This window comes from Lithobates pipiens, unplaced genomic scaffold (assembly GCF_037356315.1).
Source record: "Lithobates pipiens isolate NorthernLeopardFrog02 unplaced genomic scaffold, aLitPip1_a1.2 Scaffold_23, whole genome shotgun sequence".
NCBI lineage: Eukaryota > Metazoa > Chordata > Amphibia > Anura > Ranidae > Lithobates > Lithobates pipiens.
Genome location: NW_027507785.1, coordinates 243,994,925 through 244,019,963, shown reverse-complemented (window position 1 = coordinate 244,019,963; position 25,039 = coordinate 243,994,925). Strand labels below are relative to the sequence as shown.

Below are 25,039 nucleotides of genomic sequence, written 5' to 3'. Positions count from 1 at the left end.
TTCGAACCAAAATTCCAATCATGTGTATGGGACATTAGAGCTGTGGAAATGTGAAATACACCCTTAAGAGCTGGTTCTGGCCAGCTCAGTAGATTGTTTTAAAAAAAGGCCTTGATTCCTTCCTAGATACACATAATACAACTGGATACTAACTAGAGGTCGACCGATATGGGTTTTCCTCTGGCCGATGCCGATATTTAGAAATCATGGCGGCCGATGGCCGATATATGATGCCGTTTTTTTTGGGCCGATATGTTAGGCCAATTTTTGTTTATTTATTTTTTTTATCCCCCTTCATCTCATAAAACCTAATAGACATCTTTTTTATATATCTTTTTTGGATATATATTACAGCAGAAAGTAAAAAAAAAATTTTTTTTTTTATAGCGCAAAAAATAAAAACTGCAGAGGTGATCAAATACTACCAGAAGAAAGCTCTATTTTTGGGTAAAAAAGACGTCACTTTTGTTTGGGTACAGCGTCGGACAACAGCGCAATTGTCAGTTAAAGCAACACAGTGTCACATCACAAAAAATGGCCTGGTCATTAAGGGGGCAAATCCTTCCGGGGCTGAAGTGATTAAAGATAATGGTGCATTAGTTCTTGGTACTAGGAGTCTGTCATTGTACATAGTTTTTGCCACAGGGCTCTTGGAGTCAAGCACAAATCATCAACTGTATAGCTGCCATAACTGTATTTAAATTGAAAAGTATCCACAACACTTTTTTTAAAGATTCTGCTTTAACTCTAAACTCCTAAAACAACTTTTAACTAAATCACCCCCTACCAGCTCAGTCATACTGATTAAAACACACTATTAAAGAAGCCCCAGAACCAGCCTACAGCATTGGTGGATAAAAAACCTGAAGTTAAAATATTCCAGCAGGTCAAGCTCTGGAAGCCCTTTTGCACTTCAGCACTATTCTTAGCATGATGAGAAGTACAAGCATATACTGCACTATTAACTTTCTATGAGGTGGTGAGTTGCCATCTAGATAAAGGAAGGCCTGTAGACATGGTGTATCTGGATTTTGCAAAAGCATTTGACACAGTTCCCCATAAAAGTTTACTGTACAAAATAAGGTCCTTTGGCATGGACCATAGGGTGAGTACATGGATTGAAAACTGGCTACAAGGACCAGTTCAGAGGGTGGTGATAAATGGGGAGTACTCAGAATGGTCAGGGGTGGGTAGTGGGGACCCCACATGGTTCTGTGCTGGGACCAATTCTGTTTAATTTGTTCATAAACAACCTGGAGGATGGAGTAAACAGTAGAATATCTGTATTTGCAGAGGATACTAAGCTAAGTAGGGCAATAACTTCTCCGCAGGATGTGGAAACCTTGCAAAAAGAGCTGAACAAATTAATGGGGTGGGCAACTACATGGCTAATGAGGTTCAATGTAGAAAAATGTAAAACAATGCATTTGGGTGGCAAAAATATGAATGCAATCTATACACTGTGGGGAGAACCTCTGGGAGATTCTAGGATGGAAAATGACCTGGGGGTCTTTGTAGATGATAGGCTCAGCAATGGCATGCAATGCTAAGCTGCTGCTAACAAAGCAAACAGAATATTGGCATGCATTAAAAAGGGGATTAATTCCAGAGATAAAACGTTAATTCTCCCGCTCTACAAGACTCTAGTCCGGCCGCACCTAGAGTATGCTGTCCAGTTCTGGTCACCAGTCCTCAGGAAGGATGTACTGGAAATGGAGTGAGTACAAAAAAGACAACAAAGCTAATAAAAGGTCTGGAGGATATTAGATAAGAGGAAAGGTTGCGAGCACTGAACTTATTCTCTCTGGAGAAGAGACGCTTGAGAGGGGATATGATTTCAATATACAAATACCACACTGGTGACCACACAATAGAGAAAAAACTTTTTTGCGGAAGGGAGTTTAACAAGACTCGTGGCCACTCATTAAAATTAGAAGAAAAGAGGTTTAACCTTAAACTACGTAGAGGGTTCTTTACTGTAAGAGCGGCAAGGATGTGGAATTCCCTTCCACAGGCAGTGGTCTCAGCAGGGGGCATCAATAGTTTCAAGAAACTATTAGATAAGCACCTGAACGACTGCAACATAGAGGGATATACAATGTAATACTGACATATAATCACACACATAGCTCACAATAATCACACCAACCTATGGACTTGATAGACTTGTGTCCTTTTTTTGACCTCACCTACTATGTAACTACAGTGCCTTGCGAAAGTATTCGGCCCCCTTGAACTTTTCAACCTTTTGCCACATTTCAGGTTTCAAACATAAAGATATAAAATTTAAATTTTTTGTGAAGAATCACCAACAAGTGGGACACAATTTTGAAGTGGAACGAAATCTATTGGATAATTTAAACTTTTTTAGCAAATAAAAAACTGAAAAGTGGTGCGTGCAAAATTGTTCGGGCCCCTTTACTTTCAGTGCAGCAAACTCCCTCCAGAAGTTCAGCGAGGATCTCTGAATGATCCAATGTTGTCCAAAATGACTGATGGTGATAAATAGAATCCACCTGTGTGTAATCAAGTCTCTGTATAAATGCACCTGCACTGTGATAGTCTCAGGGTTCTGTTGAAAGCGCAGAGAGCATCATGAAGACCAAGGAACACACCAGGCAGGTCCGTAATACTGTTGTGGAGAAGTTTAAAGCCGGATTTGGATACAAAAAGATTTCCCAAGCTTTAAACATCCCAAGGAGCACTGTGCAAGCGATCATTTTGAAATGGAAGGAGTATCAGACCACTGCAAATCTACCAAGACCTGGCCGTCCCTCTAAACTTTCAGCTCAGACAAGGAGAAGACTGATCAGAGATGCAGCCAAGAGGCCCATGATCACTCTGGATGAACTGCAGAGAACTACAGCTGAGGTGGGAGAGTCTGTCCATAGGACAACAATCAGTCGTACACTGCACAAATCTGGCCTTTATGGAAGAGTGGCATGAAGAAAGCCATTTCTCAAAGATATCCATAAAAAGTCTCGTCTAAAGTTTGCCACAAGCCACCTGGGAGACACGCCAAACATGTGGAAGAAGGTGCTCTGGTCAGATGAAACCAAAATCGAACTTTTTTCCCACAATGCAAAACGATATGTTTGGCGTAAAAGCAACACAGCTCATCACCCTCAACACACCATCCCCACTGTCAAACATGGTGGTGGCAGCATCATGGTTTGGGCCTGCTTTTCTTCAGCAGGGACAGGGAAGATCGTTAAAATTGAGGGGAAGATGGATGCAGCCAAATACAGGACCATTCTGGATGAAAACCTGTTGGAGTCTGCAAAAGACCTGAAACTGGGACGGAGATTTATCTTCCAACAAGACAATGATCCTAAACATACAGCAAAATCTACAAAGGAATGGTTCACAAATAAACGTATCCAGGTGTTAGAATGGCCAAGTCAAAGTCCAGACCTGAATCCAATCGAGAATCTGTGGAAAGAGCTGAAAATTGCTGTTCACAAACGCTCTCCATGCAACCTCACTGAGCTCGAGCTGTTTTGCAAGGAAGAATGGGCAAGAATTTCAGTATCTCGATGTGCAAAACTGATAAAGACATACCCCAAGCGACTTGCAGCTGTAATCGCAGCAAAAGGTGGCTCTACAAAGTATTAACGCAAGGGGGCCGAATAATTTTGCACGCCACACTTTTCATTTTTTTATTAGTTAAAAAAGTTTCAAAAATCCAATAGATTTCGTTCCACTTCACATTTGTGTCCCACTTGTTGGTGATTCTTCACAAAAAATAAAAATTTGATATCTTTATGTTTGAAGCCTGAAATGTGGCAAAAGGTTGAAAAGTTCAAGGGGGCCGAAATACTTTCGCAAGGCACTGTATATGTATTTTGATCACCTGCCAAATTTTTAATAGTTCTCCCAATTCACGATCAAGAACTATGCCTTGATTTTTTTGGATTCACTTCTTTCTCTCATATGACTTTCCAGAAATAACTGTACGAGTGATATAAGAGCTATGTAATCTACATAGGATCAGGATGATCTGGACCACACCATGTTGTTTGAAAAGCAATTACATGTATGAAAGACTTAATCACATTACATTACACTACCACATGCTAAAAATAACATTTAAAGTGTTACCACATGCAACGACAATGATTCATTATTTAAAAAAATAAGCAGTTTATCCTTCATCACATTCGATTTTATGCAATGAAATTATGAATCAATAGTTAAGAAGGAATCCTTTGCAAAAAATAAAAGTTTATCAGGCAAGTTTTGCTTATTGTTTTTAGTGAATCAAGGTGGTCACTAAATTCATTTTCAAATAGTTTTTAAACTCGTCAGATTATTATATGACATAAAGTACAAAATGAGATACCTAGATATAAAGTTGCACATTGCAAAGGCTGAAACTTATTTTTTGTTGCACTCAGCTTAAATTTGTATTTTCATTTTTTTTTATATTTAAATTACTCATCCTATTTAGGTTAACAAGAAGAATGATGCAAGCACACATGGAACTGAAATTGTACTGTTAACAGATGGAGAGGATAAAGAAATCCAAAAATGTTTCAATGAAGTGGGAGCCAGTGGAGCAATCATTCATACTGTTGCTCTAGGAGTCAATGCAGACAAAGGATTGGAACAATTATCCAGCATGACAGGTGGGGATTATAGATTTATAAGGCAGTTACTGTTTAAATTCCTGATTGCCAGGTTTACAGTACACTTTATTGGGAACATACTGGCAGGAGAAAAGACCAGAATAAGCAAAGTTGATGACTGATCAGTGTATTGGTGGTCAAAAAAGCAACACCAGTGCACTCCTGACAGAGAAAGTGGTGCTAAGCATCTGAATGTGCTGCCTGGCGGAGGTGTATGAATCACAAATATGCATTTTAATTGTGTTTTCATACTTTCCATCCCAACCCCCCCTCTGGGTGACCTATGTACATTGCAAGGATTATAACAACCTGTGTTGCAGAGTCCTACCTTTTGTTATTAAGTGGGTCTAATGGGAGTGGTTTCATAATTAACTGTCAGGTGTGCAGCTGCAAGGCACGAATGAGGAAACCTGCTGGTCCTGCAGATGTGCTCCTATTGGGAGTATCTCTCCAAAAATGAATTTTTTGTTGCAGGGGATGCCTGAAATCTGACTTTTACCTTAGGCAGACTTCTGGGAAAATTTGTGAGCCAATCACACAAGCGGGAAATTGTGTTTCTGGGGAGTGGTCAGTACACACTCTATAGATTGAATCTGACTGCAGATTGAAAAGGAAATGTCATTTTTAATAACATTAAATCACAATATGATCAGTGTTGCAATTATATGTGCTATATTATTTTTTCTTTATTTGCTATTTTTTTTCCCCACAAAAGTGGAGTTACCCTTTAATACTTAACCTGTACCTAACCCCCAATTCAAGCCCTTCAAACCTAACTCTAGTCTAATTTTGTTTTATAGTTTCCCCAACAACTCAAAAAAATTAATTTCTGGTTCTAATACACAGATTGTCATTGTTTTAGAATGGATCATATTTTAAATGGTAATTGTGATATATATATATACAGTGGTGTGAAAAAGTGTTTGCCCCCTTCCTCATTTCCTGTTCCTTTGCATGTTTGTCACACTTAAGTGTTTCGGAACATCAAACCAATTTAAACAATAGTCAAGGACAACACAAGTAAACACAAAATGCAATTTGTAAATGAAGGTGTTTATTATTAAAGGTGAAAAAAAATCCAAGCCATCATGGCCCTGTGTGAAAAAGTGATTGCCCCCCTTGTTAAAACATACTATAACTGTGGTTGTCCACACCTGAGTTCAATTTCTCTAGCCACACCCAGGCCTGATTATTGCCACACCTGTTCACAATCAAGGCATCACTTAAATAGGAGCTGCTTGACACAGTAAGGTCCACCAGAAGATCCTTAAAAGCTACACATCATGCTGAGACCCAAAGAAATTCAGGAACAATTGAGAAAGAAAGTAATTGAGATCTATCAGTCTGGAAAGGGTTATAAAGCCATTTCCAAAGCTTTGGGAATCCAGCGAACCACAGTGAGAGCCATTATCCACAAATGGCGAAGACATGGAACAGTGGGGAACCTTCCCAAGAGTGGCCGGCCGCCCAAAATTACCCCAAGAGCACAGCGACGACTCATCCAAGAGGTCACAAAAGACCCCACAACAACGTCCAAGGAACTGCAGGCCTCACTTGCCTCAGTTAAGGTCAGCGTTCATGCCTCCACCATCAGGAAAAGACTGGGCAAAAATGGCCTGCATGGCAGAGTTCCAAGGACAAAACCACTGCTGAGCAAAAAGAACATCAAAGCTCGTCTCAATTTCTCCACAACACATCTTGATGATCCCCAAGACTTTTGGGACAACATTCTGTGGACCGATGAGACAAAAGTGGAACTCTTTGGAAGGTGTGTGTCCAAGTATATCTGGCGTAGAAGGAACACTGCATTTCATAAAAAGAACATTATACCAACAGTAAAATATGGTGGTGGTAGTGTGATGGTCTGGGGCTGTTTTGCTGCTTCAGGACCTTTAAGACTTGCCGTGATAAAAGAAACTATGAATTCTGCTGTCTACCAAGAGATCCTGAAGGAGAATGTCCAACCATCTGTTCGTGTACTCAAGCTGAAACGAACTTGGGTTCTGCAGCAGGACAATGATCCTAAACACACCAGCAAGTCCACCACCGAATGGCTGAAGAAAAACAAAATGAAGACTTTGGAGTAGCCTAGCCAAAGTCCTGACCTGAATCCTATTGAGATGTTGTGGTATGACCTTAAAAAGGCCGTTCATGCTCGAAAACCCTCTAATGTAACCGAATTAGGACAATTCTGCAAAGATGAGTGGGCCAAAATTAATCCAGGACGCTGTAAAAGCCTCATTGCACGTTATCGCAAACGCTTGGTTGCAGTTGTTGCTGCTAAGGGTGGCCCAACCAGTTATTAGGTTTAGGGGGCAATCACTTTTTCACACAGGGCCATGATGGTTTGGATTTTTTTTCACCTTTAATAATAAACACCTTCATTTACAAATTGCATTTTGTGTTTACTTGTGTTGTCCTTGACTATTGTTTAAATTGGTTTGATGTTCCGAAACACTTAAGTGTGACAAACATGCAAAGGAACAGGAAATGAGGAAGGGGGCAAACACTTTTTCACACCACTGTATATATATATATATATATATATATATATATATATATTGTATGATTTTTTTCCCATGTACTGTATAGCACAATGCGTATACTTTCAGCAAACTTACAAGTACTGCTTGATTTAAAATACATATTTCTTATAAATAAAATTTTATGACTAACGTACACTTAAATTCTTTCAGGTGGTTTAAACTATTTTGTGTCCGATTACATTGATGCAAATGGTTTCATAGATGCCTTCAGCAAGATCACAACCGGTAGCGGTGATTTCACAGAGAAATCCATTCAGGTATCATTTTCCAACATATACTGTATTTAGTCCATATATACTGTATGTGCATATGTAATAGATTAGACAGTGTAACAGAGCGTCCCAGAGAGAGCCGGGAAAAGTCCTGTTCGAGGTTTATACGTCTCCCAGGCTCCTCTCATACACCTTCAGGGATCTCTGATCTTGGTCCTCTCCCTCAGGCTAATATAAACTCACATGCAATAGACATATATATATTTATGGTTTAGAGCCCTATGGCCGATATGGATAAGGATGACAAACAGGGTTAACACAAACTTACCACTTGAAATGGACCTGAAAGTGTGCCTTGGTCTAACGTACGGTATACAAAAATAAGGGGGCATACCCTAGATAAGAAATGAGGATTAAATGAAATGATCATGAAATGAAGTGAAATTAGTACTCTTGTGAGGAGTATGATGCTTTGAGAAATGCCCTAAAAAGGGGATGGGAGGGTGGGTATCGCGCACAGGAACGCAGCCGAATGGGCTGATTAAATACCCCTCCAGGCTCCTCCCATAAATTCAGGTCACCATACTGGCCTTCTTATTTATGGTTTAGAGCCCTATGGCCGATACGGATAAGGATGAGAAACAGGGTTAGCACAAACTTACCACTTGAAATGGACCTGAAAGTGTGCATTGGTCTAACGTACGGTATACCAAAATAAGGGGGCAAAAACATTCAGGTAGGGATTTTTCTTTATTGACTTAACCTAGTCACTGTGTGAGTTTGACAAAGGCTTGGGCCATCTCAACCTGAGGGTTGGGAATATAGCGGGCAAAGCAGGTGGACTTCCATCTGCCTAGCTTCCTGATTACGTGGTCCGGGACCCCTTGGCGGGAGGCTGTTGAGGCTGCCCCGATATGGAACGAGTGTCCGGAGTACTGAGCAGAGTTGAGCTGAAGGATACATAGGAGTATCCTGATATGTTCCATGAACGGAGTGACGTTCAGGGGCTTGGTATGGAATGGCAGGAGTGGACTAGCGTCTGGTTGATCTGCCAGTAATGATAATAGGCGAGTGAGAGTGGTGACTGGACACCAGCTGTTATTGGTCTTGTAATAATGGATGTCCGTACCAGAGCCAACCTGTTGTGTTTTGGAGACTGCCAGATGTAAGACGAAATGGTCCTCGTAATGGACCAGGTGGCGTTTGTGAAACATGCGTTCTGCGGGGTTGTAAGAAACTGTAGAAGGCCAGATGCATGGCTACTTGTAAGACCACGCTAGGGACAAGACCGAAGGGTGATGTGGCCAGGATATCTGACATGCTCCTGAAGATGTCTCCTGTAATAGGCAGGCGTTTAGTGCTGATTACTGGCTGGCGCCTCTGGACACCACGCAAGACGGCCCGTACAGCATGGTATGAAAACGAGGGTTCAGTAGGGTCCTGGGGGGACGTGAAATGTTGTACGCCGGCTAGATACAGTCGGATTGTATTGTGGGACAGTGCGAGTTCCATGTGGCAGTAGGAGACAAAGGCCAGCACCTGTTTGACAGGGGATGTCTACCCCTGAATGAGGTAGGTGGCCAGAGAGGGAGTGGTGTGTGAAGCAAGATAGAAGCCGAGCCAAGAGACGTTGACCCGGCTCAGTCATGATTTCTTCAGTTGCTTAACCTCACACATGAGGCTGGGGTGAGCCCTTTGGCACAGGGTACAAATATACAGGAGCCGGCATTGGCTAAAGTTACAGCAGCCATAGTTGTAATTGTTGCAGATGGCTGCCCCTCCTATGGTCTTGACCGGGCGCCCAAACTTATCTAACTGAGGCAGGCATACGGTGGCCTGCTGGCCCTGAGTTGCACCAGAGGTAGAAGGGTTTTCTGAGGGGCGAGCTGACATCGATTTGAGGCACCAAGTGGCGGTGTGGGTGGCCGACTGGCAAATTGCGCAGAGGGGTGAACGTAGGCCCGCAAAGTGGCGGCAGAACAGCTCGGTATCTATGATGCTGCAGACGGTAGGCGTCTGGAATTGCAGGAGCCTGGCGGCCGCTTTGGCAGAGAAAGAGCGGTGATAGTCATAGAAACCAAAACCCCTGTATTTGTAGCCCAAGTCTACGACAGTGTGGAGGTACCGATCCAGCTCCTCTCTCCTGCTGGGGGAGGCTGAGCAGACGACATCCCTCAACATGCCAAAGGCCAATGTAAATTCTGTCACTAAAAGCTTCCTGTTCAGCCTGGGATCTTTGGCCTTGAGGACCACCGATACATCCCCCCATGTGTACGCCTTATTCTCCACAAGATCGTGGACGGAGATGAGCAGGGAGGCGAGATTGACGTCCTTGCCCTCTAGGATGTCCTTTCTGACATTGGCCGGGACCAGATGAGAAGGGTACACCACGGCACTGCACACCGTGGTACCTGTGAGAGGAATAGCCACTGCCTGGGCAACTGCTGGTTCGAGAGGAGAAACGGGCCTGCTGGGTACTGGATCCTGGCATGGCTGGAGGAGGGAAGAGGAGCTTGAAGAGCTCGGCCTTCCTGGCTGTAGCAGGAAAGGGCACACCTCTACGTCTCAACTCTGAAGTCAACTTTGGAATGGTCCATGCTCTGGGGGACCGCAGGCTGCCACTCTCTGGGACTGGAGAGGGGGACAACGGGGCCGTGAGATCCTCACTGCCGGCTAGGGACATGGTGGTGTAGTCCAAGTCAACTTGTCCTCGGGGTTGGATTCTCTCTGAGCAGAACCTAATTAGGGTGACATGGATTACAAGACTCGCTAGTGATCTCTAACGGTATACATACCTAACGAAGTGGGCACTCCTGCTTACGTGCCCCTTTTTCATTTTTTATTTATTTTTTCTTACCTAAGGAGGCACCGTCCGAACAGGTGAAGGGTGGACCTACTGAAACTCGACTGACCTATGAATATGAAGGCAAAACTTGTTGAGAGTTCCATACCTGTTACAAACAACTAGCTGAAATAGTGACTTTAATGGGGTGGTGAGTTTTGAAATGAAATGAAAATGAAATGAAATGAGACAAACAAACAAAAATGAAATGTTGCCTTTAAATGAAACGTCTGCCATGACAGAGGCGCGACTCGGACGTGTTGTAGACTCAACTGACAGTGAACCGGAATCTGGAGCATGTACTGAAATGAGGCAATTAGTGAAATGAGGCCAATGAGCAAGGCCCCCGGAAGGAATCGGAACATTGTAGAACAACTGGATTCGAACCGGGGTGCAGTACGTGACAGTGAAATGAGTGAGTCCACCATGACAGAGGCCCGGATCGCCATGCCGTAATCTTGCGACTGAGCACGAAACGGACTCTGGAGCATGTACTGAAATGAGGCTTGTCCTGGGGCACGCCGAGACGAATTTAGTGCACAGGTGTGACTATTCATAGTGATAGGTGATTGACGTGATAGGTGAAACGAAATGATACCCATGACAAAGACAAGAATCAGAGGGTAAGCCCATGATTGACAAATGAATCCTATCTCTGGAGCATGTACCGAAATGAGGCCAAACAACTAGGCACACCGGAATGAATCGGTGCATCTGAAAATGCGACAGGATTCGAATCGGAGCGTAATAAGTGACCAGAAATGATACACCATGACAGAGACAAGAATCAGCGACTGGACCGATGATTTGACAAAGAATCCGTCTCTGGAGCATGTACAGAAATTAGGCCAAACAACTGGGCGCACCGGGGCAAATCTGTGCATTCCTGAAATGTGACTGGATTCGTATCGGAGCTTAATACGTGAGAAGAAATGATATGCCATGGCAAAGACAAGAATCAGAGACTGCACCTGACACACTGCAAGTGACTCTGTCTCTGAAGCATGTACTGAAATGAGGCCGAAAACTGGGGCACACCGAAACGAATGGGTGCATCGGAGATGCGACTAGATTCGAATCGGAGTGAGGTACGTGACAGAAATTAATGAAATGATTTAGAAATGATTTGAAATGATCCGGACTGATTAGAACGTTCTGACATGATAAGCAACCACCTGCAACTTTAGAAATGATTTGAACGATTCTAAATGTTTAGAAACGACTAGGGACTTGTCCGAATGAATGAAATGTTTGCGAAATGAATGCCTGATGTGGCATGACCGATGTGTCACGAACGAGTGACAACGAACTCATTCGAGAAGCTAAGGAGCAACCGATGTTTGAGGTAACGAGTGCGTGCGACATGATCGGAACACGTTAGTGAAATGTTTGTGAGTGGTTCGTGAGTTCAGGATATCGTGGTTTAGTGACATAGTAAAAGCATGAAATGAGAAATGGGAGCCGAAGCCCTACCTGCGACAGCCAGACCAGATGTGTTGTACGACAACGGCGATTCGAGTATTGCGACACTCGGACAACGACAACACATGAACGCTAAACTCACAAACAAGAAGACAGACTCGTAACACGGACTCACGGAGATTAACGAATACGGGAACTCACGAACACAGAACTCACAACGTATAGTCTCGAATAGTCGGCACTAGATCTCTGACGTAAGACATATATCGCGCACAGGAACCGACAAGGAGCGCAGCCAAACGGGCTGATTAAATACCCCTCCGGGCTCCTCCCATAAATTCAGGCCTCCATACTGATATATATATATATATACATAAATATATATATATACAGAGCGAGGCTCTGTCCCTATGAAATTAGAGCTAAAGGAGACACAGAGTTTGCATATCTGCGGACTGCAGGACTACAGAGTGTAGAGTTTAAATGGAGAAAACTGCTCTGTCAGTTTTCTCCAGGTTTTGCTAGCTCCAGATGGGATTCTGTAGTTTGGAGATCCCTGAAAGTCATGGGTGGGACGGGATCTCCAACCCTGTGTCCGGGTCTTAAGGATAGCGAGCAGGGTGTGTGCCCAGCTGCACACAGCCCATATAACGAGGGGCTGTTAGGAGGACAGGGGAGTGTGAGCAGCTTGTTGCTGCTGGTTGAAGACAAACCTGTGTTGGAGAGTGGTCTGCCCTGTGGGAGACTGTAGTCCGTGTAAAGGACTGGGAAAGGCTGACAGCCTTGAGAGTCGGGAAGACTACGGAAGCCAGTGAGTCCAGGGGGCTGGAAGAATTGATAAGTCTGTTGGGAGCAAGCAGAGGAACTGCTGACAATTGAGAGCCAGGTGGCTTGGTATGTTTTCATTTGTGTGCTGAATGAAGTTAAACCCCTGCGTGGGATTCCTGGATGGACTATTTTGTTTTTCCTTTAATAAACGTGGGCTACCAGGCCCTTTAACTATAAATGCCTGCCTGATGTGGACTGAAAATGCATCTAACCGCTGGAGCTAAACACCCCAATGTCACTATATATATATATATATATATATATATATATATATATATATATCATACATACATATACACAGTATATTAATATCCTAATGAAAGTACCAAAATATTGAGTAATGGGGCATCACATCTAAAAATCTACGCAAAGAGCAAAAGCATAAGTAGGATGTTATCCTACATATGCTTTTGTTCTTTGCATTTATATATGTATAAACTTATTTCAGACATGGAGCCAATCTATGCCATGGGCCCCACAGAATCTGCCTAAGAAAATATAACTGTAGTTACACCCTTTTCCACAAAAGAGACCCAGAAAGCACTAAAAATCTGACAGAGGCTTACCTTAACCTCTGAATCAGTGGCCTTCAAACTGCGGCCTGAAGGCCGGACGCAGCCCTTTGCTTGCCTTTATCCAGCCATTGGGGCACTTTCCCTTCCACTGATGCAAGACACTATTCCTCCCACAGACAATGGGGAATAATTATTGTTACTGACATCAATGATGGGGCACTATTCCTTCCACTGATGCCAACAATGGGGCCCTATTCCTTCCACTGATACCAAAGATGGGCCACTATTCCTTACACCGACAAAAACAATGGGCCACTATTCCTTCCACTGACACCAACAATCTGGGGACTATTCCTTCCACTGACACAACCGGTGGGGCACTATTTCTCCTACTGACACCAGAGATGGGGCACTATTCTTGTACTGACAACAACAATGAGGTACTAATCATCACACTGACCCCCAATGCCAAAGATGCTTTGTTTGGTACCACTGATGCCAGAAACATTTTAACACCCAATGGCCATAGGCCACCCTTAAAGTCTGAATGACAGTAAACTGGCCCTTTGTTTAGATTGTTTGGAGACTCCTGCTCTAAATCCAAGAAAAAGTGTACAAACAGTGACTATACAGTGGTTACTTAAGTCACACAAATATATGGGGTACTGGTATTATGCAAATGCACTTTTTTAAAAGTTCAGACAGGGAGTTTTTTCTATTTTATTTATACATATAAAACAGAATTCTACCATCTATGTATTATGTTTTCTTTTGATAATAGATTGAAAGTACAGCTACAGCAATTGATGCATTCAAATGCCTGACAGGCAAAGTGACCATTGACAACACTGTAGGGAATGAAACTTTCTTCTTAGTGACTTGGGAAAGTGGGATCCCCACCATCAGCTTAACAGATCCTAATAAAAAAGTTTATGATAATGGACAATTTGTAAGTGACAGTGTCTCCAAGTCTACTCGTCTCAAAATCCCAGGTACAGCAGAGGTACGTTTCTTACTTAACTTTATAACATAGAAATATGATCACAAGGTATAAAAAAGTAAACTTTAATTACTCTCAAATTAAAGTATATTTCAGGACTTTTTGTTTCTGAATTCCTTACTCTACTCTTTGTCATCTTTAACACACATGCCAGACCAGTTGCAAATCATTTATATTCTTATATAAACCTTGCATTAAGGTTCTAACTGTTTTCGCCATTATAGTGACAAAAGTAGCTCTGCTGCAATTCTCTGTATACATATAGTTACATAGTTGCATGGTTGGTAAGGTTGAAAAAAAGACACCAGTCCATACAGTTCAACCTGTGTGGGTGTGTTCATGTCAAAAATTTCTGTTCTTGCTAAGATACCTGTCCAAGAGTTTTTAAAAACTATCAATACTTGGCGCTGACACCACCGATTGTGAAAGTGAATTGCACATCCTTACTGTCCTGACAGTGAAAAACCCCTACACAGTTTAAGGTTAAACCGGTTCTCCTCCAATTTCATTGAGTGACCCTGTGTCTTCTTATACTCCCTGAGACTAAATAGTTTATTCCCTAATGCCGCGTACACACGAGCGGACTGTATGGCGTACTTAGTCCGTTGAAATACATTTCAGTGGACAATCCGCTCGTGTGTGGGCTTCAGCGGACTTTTTCAGCGTGCAGTCCGGTGTACTAAGAATTTCGGATTTTTCGAAATTCTGTCCATCGTACTTTGGTTTCAGCAGACAATCCGCTCGTCAGTATGCTAGTTCGATGGACTAAGAATGGCGCATGCCCAGAAAGGATTTACACGGCGGAAGGGTGCTTTGCTGTGTCTTGGACTTCCTATTTCTAGTCCCGTCGTACGTGCTGTACACGTCATCGCGCAAGCTTTCGACGGACTGTTTGTGCATCCGTGTGTGGTCAAGTCCGTTCAGTGGAAAGTACGACGGACTGTCCGTCGGATTGTATGACGAACTAAGTACGCCATACAGTCCGCTCGTGTGTACGCGGCATAAGCCAAAATCACCACTGAGTTATTTATATATTGCTATGTTATCACCTTTCCAGTGTCTCTTCTACAGAGAGAATATGTTTAATGTGTGTGGTCGTTCCACATAACTAAGGTACTCCAGTCCCCTTATTAAAGTGTTTGTTAACCTAAAAAATTGATCCTGTTCCATTACAGCATGTTATACAGTACAGTGCTTATGCTGTGTAACTTGGTCCCCGTATCACCTAAAAAAAAACAGCTGATCCTGCCTGGCCATGCCCTCCCTCCTGTAAACTAACCATGATAGATCATGACTGCTGAGCCCTGACACTGTAGTCAGTTTATGTGCCTTCATCGGCTGCAGCCCTGCTCTCTTCTCTCTTGTGTCCTCCTTTGTCCTCCTCCACCCCCCCCCCCCCCCGCCTGTCAGCTCTGTCTACTCCATAAACCTCCCCTCCTGGTACCATGATCATGCCATCCCCTCTGTTATATAACACTATGTGCCCTTGTGCTGTATAAAAAAGATGCAGATTATAGCAGTTCCCGGTGCCCTCACACCTTCATGTAAAAAGATATTTACAAGCAATGTATATCCAAAAAGTTTCTAACCACTAAACATACATTGATAGGTTCCTGTACATTAGACTGATCATCAAATTAACCTATTTGTTCATGCACATTTGGGCGTTTACAGGCATATTTGCAGAGGAGCGTTTTCAGGCTGAAAAAAACCATCACAAGTACATAAACACAACATTTAGGAGCATTTGGTGTTTTCAAGTGTACACTGATTATATTGGAAAATAAGCAGTGGGGAAGGTCTGGAAAAAAATGTTTATACAATTATGTGAATTATGTGAATGTACAATATATTTGAAAAGTGCTGCATAAACTGACAGTGCTATATAAGTAAATACATAAATAAAAGCAAATGCCCATAAATATGCATAGAACTCTTGTGCAATACAAGTCACTATGAGCGTTTTTTACGCTGGTTTTCCTGCCAGAGGTTCTGGCAGTTCTTCAGCCACCTAGCATCATGAACCCTCAATAGTAAGATATTTGTTTCATATCGTGTGTACCTTTAAAGTCTCCTTTACTTTCTTGGTTTAAGTAGAATACCGGGATGTGGTACATTGCGCACAACATCTGGCATCCTCCATTCATAAACTTTCTATAAACTCTGTCAACTTTATTTATCTTGAAAATTCTGCTTTTGAATGTAAATGTAGGCTTTCTATTAAATGTGCAAAATAATCCATAGTGCATTTGTTTTTCTTTTAGAAAGGACAGTGGGAATACAACATCTGCAACAATGAAGTAGCTGCACAGGTTTTGGGTTTAACAGTGAATTCTCAAGCTTCTGATCCAAGAGTTCCACCAATTGTTGTTGAGCCATATATGAGCACAGATTCAAGCAGTTTCCGCAACCCAGTAATTGTGTATGCAGTAGTAACTCAAGGACTTTCCCCAGTTTTGGGGCTAAACGTTACTGCTATAATAGAGCCAGAGAATGGAAAAATAAGAACCTTGCAACTTTTAGATAATGGTGCAGGTAAATGTCTTTTTCTATGGTTATATTATAAACTTTTTATGTATAAAAGCTACAATGTGTATAGGAATCTATAAAGCCAAATTAATGCAGCTCTAGGTGAGTGACCGATTCTCACATGTTGTGAACTGAAACCAAGGGTGCTGCACAGCTCGTCTGTGATGCCACGTACGAACGACCGGACTTTAGTACTTTGGTTGGACTCCGGCAGACTAGGTCCAACTGAATCAGTCCATCTGACATTCCAATCGTGTGTGGGTTAATCCGATCGTTTTTCATTTAAAAAATCAGACGTACCTAGAAATAGAACATGTTTCAAATCTCAATTCATATCGGGAAAACCGTTCATCTGTATGCTGGTTCAACAGACCAAATACGACGCAAGGGAAGCTATTGGCTACTGGCTGTTAAACTTCCTTTTTTAGTCCCGTCTTACATCATCACCTTCAAAACGAACAGACTTTCGAACGGACTTAGTGCATTCATGTGTGGGCAAGTCCGTTCAGAAGTCCGCTTTGCTGGCGGTATAGCCGCGCTGCCCCATTGATTCCAAAGATGCTGCTTGCAGGAGTTTTTTTAACGTCCTGCAAGCGCGCCGCTCCAGTGTGAAAGCCCTTGGAGCTTTCACACTGGAGACACAGCAGCGGCTGTTTCAGGGCGCTTTGCAGGGGATATTTATAGCGCTGTATCGCCTGCAAAGTGCCCCAGTGTGAAAGGAGTCTAAGGGCACATGCTTTCCTAACTGTTCCATTAGGGTGTGTAATGCACATGCGTTAATGCTTGTTATAGAACACATTAATGTACATTGCAGGATTAGAACGCTTGCAAATTATTATTGTCTTTGCCCCATTAGAGAAATTCACCCTCTTTATTTGTCCCATATACCATTATCATTGAAAGTGAAAGTAAAAGACGATCTCAAATTTTGGGGTGTCCCCAGAAAAGTAATAGAAGGGATATCATTCAATGGGGACACTGTTTTTTGTGACCTGTGGTCCCCAAGGAATTTCCTTAATTTGCAGGGATTGCCTCTAACCTCTCAGCTCCTGTTTGGCCCTGGGGCAGGTAGTGAAGAGAAATCTCCGCAATGGGACACAGATGGCAAAATAAAAATCTCACAGGTTCTATTTCTCCCTTGCTCTATCTAGTTTGCCTATAGTTCTACTTTAGGGCAGTCTATTTGTTATGAATAGGTTCCCAACACACCACAACAGATGATAAAGTGTACATGAAGAATGCAGTGCACCACAACACAAAATGCATCGTGTTGTTGTGCTCTACTGTTCTATGCATTGAGTGTCATTCAAATAAATGCACTGCACATCAAGAAATATGATTTTTTTTTTTCTTGAATGCAAAAACTAATTTTTTGTTCTTCCTTTTTTTTTTTAGCTTTAATTAGTTAGACCATAAAATGCCATATTTCTCAGTGCTGACAGCTTTGTGAATTGAATAATTCGGGAAACTACAGTCAGCACACAGAGATTCTTGTAGAAGAAATACTCACACATGTCCACAAAACAGATCCTAACTTTTCCTCTACTGCACATGTGTCAGGTACTCACCAGGGCTGGAGTGCTGAGAGTGGATTCCCTTGCAGCTGGGTTCACAGTACCCCTGAGGGTGGAACAGCGGGTACAGGGCACGAAGGGGCACGGGTTGCCAGCAGGTGACACGTATGCAAAAAGTCTTCTGGTAGAAGAGGTACCTGTGCAAGATGGTCTGGAACTGGATTGAAGAGAACGCCCGGCTGGGGTTCTAACACCTGGAGTAGCACAGTGGGAGGCCGAGGATCAAACACCAGGAAGATAGATCAGATAAATCGCTGAACGTATTTTTTTGTCTGAAGATGCCGGCCATTCTTGGATGGCTTTGACCTTTTGTGAGTCCATTGAGATTCCCCCTGTGGTGATGATGAACCTGAGGAATTGGATGGTGTCTCTTTCAAATTCACATTTTTCTCCTTTAAGGTAGAGCCCGTGTTCCCTAAGGATGAGGAGGACCTTCCTGACGTGGGTATGGTGTGCTTCTAGTGAGTTGGAGAAAATCAGAATATCGTCAAGATATACAATCACGAAAATGTCTAGATACTTACGGAAGATATCATTAACGAGGTGCTGGAACGTGGCTGGGGCATTGCAGAGCCCGAAGGGCATCACTAGATATTGAAAATGTCCAAATCTGAAAACCATTTTCCACTCATCTCCATCACAGATTCGGACTAAATTATATGCTCCCTGAAGATCTAGTTTAGTGAATACCTTGGCAGCTCTTAGGCGTTGAAAAAGTTCAGGGATGAGAGGAAGCTGGTACCTGTTCTTAATAGTAATTTTATTAAGTTCCCTGTAGTCCACACAAGGCCTGAGAGAACCATCCTTTTTCTCAACGAAAAAGATGCCTGTGCCAGCTGGAGAAGAGGATGGTCGGTTGAATCCTTTTTCCAGGTTTTCATCTATGTAAGAGCATAGGGCTTCCAATTCAGTCTCTGATATTGGAAAAATCTGCCCAAATGGAATTTCGGAACCGGGTAGCAGATCAATCAGGCAGTCATAGGGCCGATGGGGTGGTAGAGTATCAGCCTTCTTCTTGTCAAAAATGTCCAAAAAATCATGATAAGCCAGAGGGACATGTTGAAGATTATCAAGACTAGTCTGTATTGTTAGGCAAGAGGTGGACTTGTGGGAGGTCGGCAGGAGACAATGCTGTGAACAGTAGATAGAAGAAAAGATTACTTCCTTCTTGTTCCAGTTAATCTGTGGGTCGTGGGCTTGTAACCAAGGGAACCCGAGGATGATCGGAAACATAGAAGATTAAATGATGTCAAAGTGAAGAAATTCGCAATGACCAGAGTCTGTGGATGTCAGGATAGGTTCTGTTTCTTGGGTCACGTGACTGGAGCAGGGTAGGCAGCCGTCAGCCAGGTGGATTTGAAGATGTTGTTTCTTAGTGCAGAGAGGAATGTGAAGGTTCTGGGCTAAAGTTATATCCATGAAACAACTGCAGGCTCCAGAGTCAATGATGGCTCCCAGCCGAACCTCCTCTTCCACCACCTGTAATGAAACCGGGAGGACAAGATGAGATTGGGTGGAACCCGCAATTTCAGAATTCACAGCAACATGAGGTCGGCACTTACTAGGTCTCACAGGGCAGCTACGTAGGAAATGGCCCGATTCACCACCGTATAGACAAAGGTTGGCGTGACGCCGACTGAGTTTTTCATCAGGGGTGAGCGGAGAATGGACTAGGCCCTCGCTGTCAGTAGAGAAAGTGGGAACTGGAACAGGTGCAGGTACAGGAGGTACCCGGGGAAACATCCACGTGGGTCTTGATGACTGGAAACGTTCAGAGCGAAGCTCCCATAGACGTCGGTCAAGCTTGGTAGCCAACTGGACCAGATCTTCTAAAGATGAAGGGGAATCTACCCAAGCTAATTCATCTTTTAAGGTCTCGGAGAGGCCCAGGCGAATTTGATATTTTAGGGCAGCCTTGTTCCAGTTAGTGTTCCGAAACTCTACAATATAGTCCTCCACTGGCCTCTTTCCCTGGGTTAGGGAATGCAGGATGGCTTCGGCCGTGGCCGTGCATTGGGGGTCGTTGTACAGTTGTGACATGGCCTCAAAAAAGGTCTCTACGGAATTGAGAAGGGAGCTCTTCTGTTCCAGGAGATTATGGGTCCAGGATTGTGGTTTGTCAGATAATAGTGAGATGATGAACCCCCATCTTCACTGATTTGGAGTTGAAGATCCTGGGCTGCAGAGCCAGGTACAGGAGGAATGCATTCTTAAATGCCCTAAACTTCTCCGGTTGCCCAAAAAACACTCAGGAGTAGGGACCCTGGGTTCTGGAAGGGTTATGACAACTGCAGGTGTGGCACCACCTTGAGCTTGCGAAGCAGAAGAGCTGCTGGCTGTAGAAGGTGAAGAATCCGATGCACTAGAAGAGATCGCCAGGTGCTGTAGATGGCCCTCAATCTGGAAGTAGGCGCCTTGGAGTCACTACACCGCCTGGGTGAGTGCTGCAACCTGCTGGCAGAGAGCCTCAAGGGGTGAGTCAGCTCTGTCAGCCTTTGACATGGCTGGCTTGTACTGTCAGGTACTCACCAGGGCCGAAGTGCTGAGAGTGGCTTCCCTTGCAGCTGGGTGCACAGTACCCCTGAGGGTGGAACAGCGGGTACAGGGCACGAAGGGGCATGGGTTGCCAGCATGTGACACGTATGCATAAAGTCTTCTGGTAGAAGAGGTACCCGTGCAAGATGGTCTGGAACTTGATTGAAGAGAACGCCCGGCTGGGGTTCTTTTTTTTTTTTTTCCAGAAATTTTTCTTTATTGAGAAAAAAGAAAAAAGAGCTTACAGAAGTCTTGAATAGTAGGGATGAACACACAAAAAGGGGATACAAAGCCCAAAAACTTTCATCTTATTACAAGACTTATGGTACCAAGACATACAGTAACAAATGAGAATGGGAGACAGGAGTCGTGACCTTTCCTGCTGTTCAGAGTAGGATGCCTGGTGGATAGGCATAGTGTGAAGGGGGTATAAAACATTAGAGCGGGAGGGGCATAATTATAGGAAGGTGTGCTGTGGCTGGGTCTAGGGGGCTTAATCCAGGGGGCTTAAAAGAATTTTGACTATATGGGACCCCACGAGTGGGAGGGAACTCTGGATATTTGCTCCTCATTCTTGGGCCTTGTAAATAGTAAGAGATGAACTAGATATGTGTCCGGCATATGAAGGGTGCCGATTAGGGAAAGTGCCTAGATAGGGATGACAGGGGAGTGTATTGGGGACCAGGTACGAAATGGGCGGGGGGAGGATAAAGAAAAGAAGACAGAGTCAAGGGTGGATGTTGGGGGGGGGGGCGTCTCTGGCTTCCCCTAATCCTCTAAGGTCCAATAGGAGACCGAAGTGCCAGGGGTAGGGATGATCTTCTGTATGGCAGGTCCTACAAGTGATAAGGGGGGAGGGCAGAGAAGGAGGTTATAGGGGAGTTCCGGGTGGAATGCCTAATAGTGGGCTCTTGTTAATTCCTCTTCTGCGAGGGTGAAGCCATTATATCCCTATATTCTGGTGTTGACTGAAAATGAGACCAGCAGGCCCATTTAGTGCTGTATTTTGTGGGGGTATCCCGTGCAATGTGGATGAGTTTTTCCATTTCAGCCACTTTATTAAGTCTGAAAAACCAGTCCTTGAGTGAAGGTGCGCAATTGGAATTCCAGAATAAGGGGACGCATTGTTTTGCTGCATTAATCTTATGCATTGCCAATGACTTGTGATAAGAATGACGTGATAAGGATGAGTAGTGTAGAAGGAATTGGGCTGGGGTAAAATCAAGAGTGTATGAGGTGACCTGGGACGTGATCCGGCGCAAACTTCCTTCCAAAACATCTGAAGGGTAGCGCAGGACCACCAGATGTGGAGTAGGGAGCCTTTCTCTTGATGACACCTCCAACAGGCGTCTGATATGGCTGGGTTCATTTTGTGTAAAAGGGAAGGTGTACGGTACCATCTGGTTAGGATTTTATATCCGTTTTCTTGGGTATTAACATTAACAGAACCTTTATGGATGTTTAGGTAGATTGTTTCCCATTGCTCCTCTGAGAGCGATATGGCAAGGTCATTCTCCCATGCTTTGCACGACAGGCTATCATTGGCTGGTATATTAGCGAAGAGGAGCTCATGTGTGACAGCTATTAGGTGGGCTTGTGGTGAACGTTGGGTGCATAACCTTTCGAAGGGTGTGAGCTGCCTAGAGCAGTGCATGTCCTTGTTGAGGGCTTTTAGAAAGTGTGTCAGCAGTAGGTATGTCCAGGGAGGAATGGGTGGTTTATCTCCTTGGGTAGATAGCTGGGAGGCTGTGAGTAGTTTATGTTGGTGAAAGAATTGATGGGCCCTCATCTGATCATGCGGCCAGAATTCTGTGAGGAATCTACTATGCAAGCCCGGCAGAAAATCAGGGTTTAGTTTGACCGGTGTTAGTGGGCCCGGAATGGAGGATATTGGGGTTTTGTGACATAATTTCCGAAAACACTCTAGCGTGGATCCAATTAGGGGGTGTTGTTTTAAACTTTGGGGAATATGTTTAGGGAGAATCCAAGGAAGGGATGCCAGATACATGTTTGTGAAGGATGCTTCCAGTGAAACCCAATCCTTATGGGCCGAGTGCACGTTCCAATCTACTATTCTTGTAAGGTGTATGGCCATGTGGTAATTTAGAAGGTCTGGGAGACCTATTCCTCCTAGTCTCTTTGGGCGGGAAAGTTGGGAGAAGCTAATTCTGGGTTTGCGGTTCCCCCATAGGAATCTGGAGCAGATGCTTCTGTATGCTTTGAAGAATACGGATGGGAGTAGTATAGGTATCGTTTGTAATATATAGAGCATTCGTGGTAGAGCGTTAATTTTTAGGATCGCCTTTCCCTACCGAACCAGGAAAATAAAGATTTATTCCATGAGGTGAGGTCAGAGGATAATTTATTCAGAAGGGGAAGGTGGTTCATCATGTATAGATCCGAGAGCTTGGATGGCAACTGTATTCCTAGATACGTGATAGAATCCCGTTTCCACTGGAATGGAAAGTTATCTTTGCATTGGGAGACTAAAGTTGGGGGCAGGGAGATGTTGAGGGCAAAGGACTTTGAAAAATTGATTTTTAAGTTGGACAGGTGGCTAAAATTACGGAATTCCGCCAGTAAAGTTGGTAGAGAGGTCACTGGGTTCGTTAGAAATAGCAGTATATCATCCGCATAGGCTGCGTACTTATACTCCTTGTCAGGTGTTCGAATACCCGTAATATCTCAATTTACGGAGGAACGGTTCCAGTGTAAGTACAAAGAGGATGGGAGAGAGGGGGCATCCCTGTCTCGTTCCATTGCGGATGGGGAAGGCATTCGACAGAGTGTTGTTTACTCGTATTTTGGCCGAGGGCTCTGTGTATAACGAGAGTATTAAGTCCATGAAGCGCGAGCCCATTCCTAATGCTCGAAGGGCTTCTCCCATGTACTCCCATGACACTCTGTCGAATGCCTTCTCCGCATCCAAAGAGAGAAAAAAACCTTTTTGGTTTGTGTGCGTCATCAGGTAGTGCAAGTTAATTGCTTTTATAGTGTTATCCCTGGCTTCCCGGCCAGGGATAAACCCCACTTGGTCCTGGGATATGACTGAAGGGAGTATTGGCAAAATTCTATTCACGAGTATCTTAGAAAAGATCTTAATATCCGCATTTAGCAAAGATATGGGTCTATAGCTACTCGTACAAGTTGGATCTTTATTCTATTTGGGGAGGACAACAATGTGTGCTTCCAACATTTCCCTAGAGAGGGGGTTCTCTGGGGATATAGAGTTAAAAGCAGCAAGGAAGGGTTTCTGGAGGGTATCGGAGAATGTTTTATAATAGACCGCAGAGAGGCCATCTGGGCCTGGGCTTTTTCCTGGTTTCAATTGTTTTATCGCTTGGTTCCATTCCGTTATGTTGATCGGGGAATCGAGATGAGTGGCGTTTTCGGCTGAAATCTTATCTGGGGAGTATTGGGCTAAGAACGATTTTATCGCCGCTATGTTTCCGGGAGGCCGTGGGGAGTTCGGGTCAGTGCTCTTGAGGTTGTACAACGCCGTGTAATATGCTTCGAATTCCGCTGCTATGTCAGGATTTGTCGTGATTGATTTGCCTGTCTTGGATCGAAGCTGGTGGACTGTTATGTTAGATTTTTTTTTTTACGTAGGGCTTGCGCTAGTAGGTGACCGCACGTGTTACCGTATTCATAAAAGAGTTTCTGAGACAATGTATATTTTTTCCGTAAGTGTTGTCCCAATTCCTCCTTTATCTGGGTGCGTGTCGCGACTAATTCGACATGTGTTTGCATGGCTAGGTTACGTTTATGAAGAGATTCGATATTCTTGAGTTTGGTATATAGCTTAGCCAGGTTGAGTCTCTTTTCTTTTTTGATTGCTGACGTCAAAGAGATCAGTTTGCCTCTTATGATGCATTTGTGAGCCTCCCATTGTGTCAATTTTGATGTGTCGGGGGTATCATTATCAGTGAAGTAGTTGGAGAGGTATTCCCTGATCTCTTGTTCTTTTGAATTGTCTGTCAAAATCGTGGGGTCTAGCTTCCAAATATAGGCATGGTTGATCTTATCTGGGAAAACGAGGGTTATCGTAATCGAGTGGTGGTCCGAAAGTGTCATTGGCTCTATGGTTGCAGTTCGCAATTTGGGGAGGTCTTGTTGCGTGATAAGAAAATAATCAAGACAAGAGTATTTTTTATGGGGGTTAGAGAAAAAAGTGTAGTCCCTATCGTTCGGATGAAGTGTGCGCCAAGTATCATGGTTTAGTAGTTCTTGGAAGCATTTTTTGATTTGTTTGAGGGCTCGAAAGGGTAAGTGGGAATGTCCCGTGGAGGAGTCCAGGAGAGGGTCAAGTGGAACATTAAAATCTCCCCCAAGGATCAAGATCCCCTCCTGGAAGTTAGCTAGCATTCGCGTGATGGCCTGGAAGAAGGGGACTTGAGCTTTATTGGGG

General features: G+C 43.6%; 1 protein-coding gene across 1 annotated transcript in view; it reads left to right on the top strand.

Annotated features, from left to right (window-relative positions):
• The window catches only part of LOC143928222 (calcium-activated chloride channel regulator 1-like), a 100,255-nt gene that overhangs the window by 42,835 nt on the left and 32,381 nt on the right, over positions 1-25,039 (top strand). The window contains exons 8-11 of the mRNA XM_077452971.1: positions 4,451-4,628; positions 7,325-7,431; positions 13,775-13,996; positions 16,258-16,528. Coding sequence (XP_077309097.1) covers positions 4,451-4,628; positions 7,325-7,431; positions 13,775-13,996; positions 16,258-16,528 — 778 coding nt within the window. The remainder of the gene's footprint in view (positions 1-4,450; positions 4,629-7,324; positions 7,432-13,774; positions 13,997-16,257; positions 16,529-25,039) is intronic.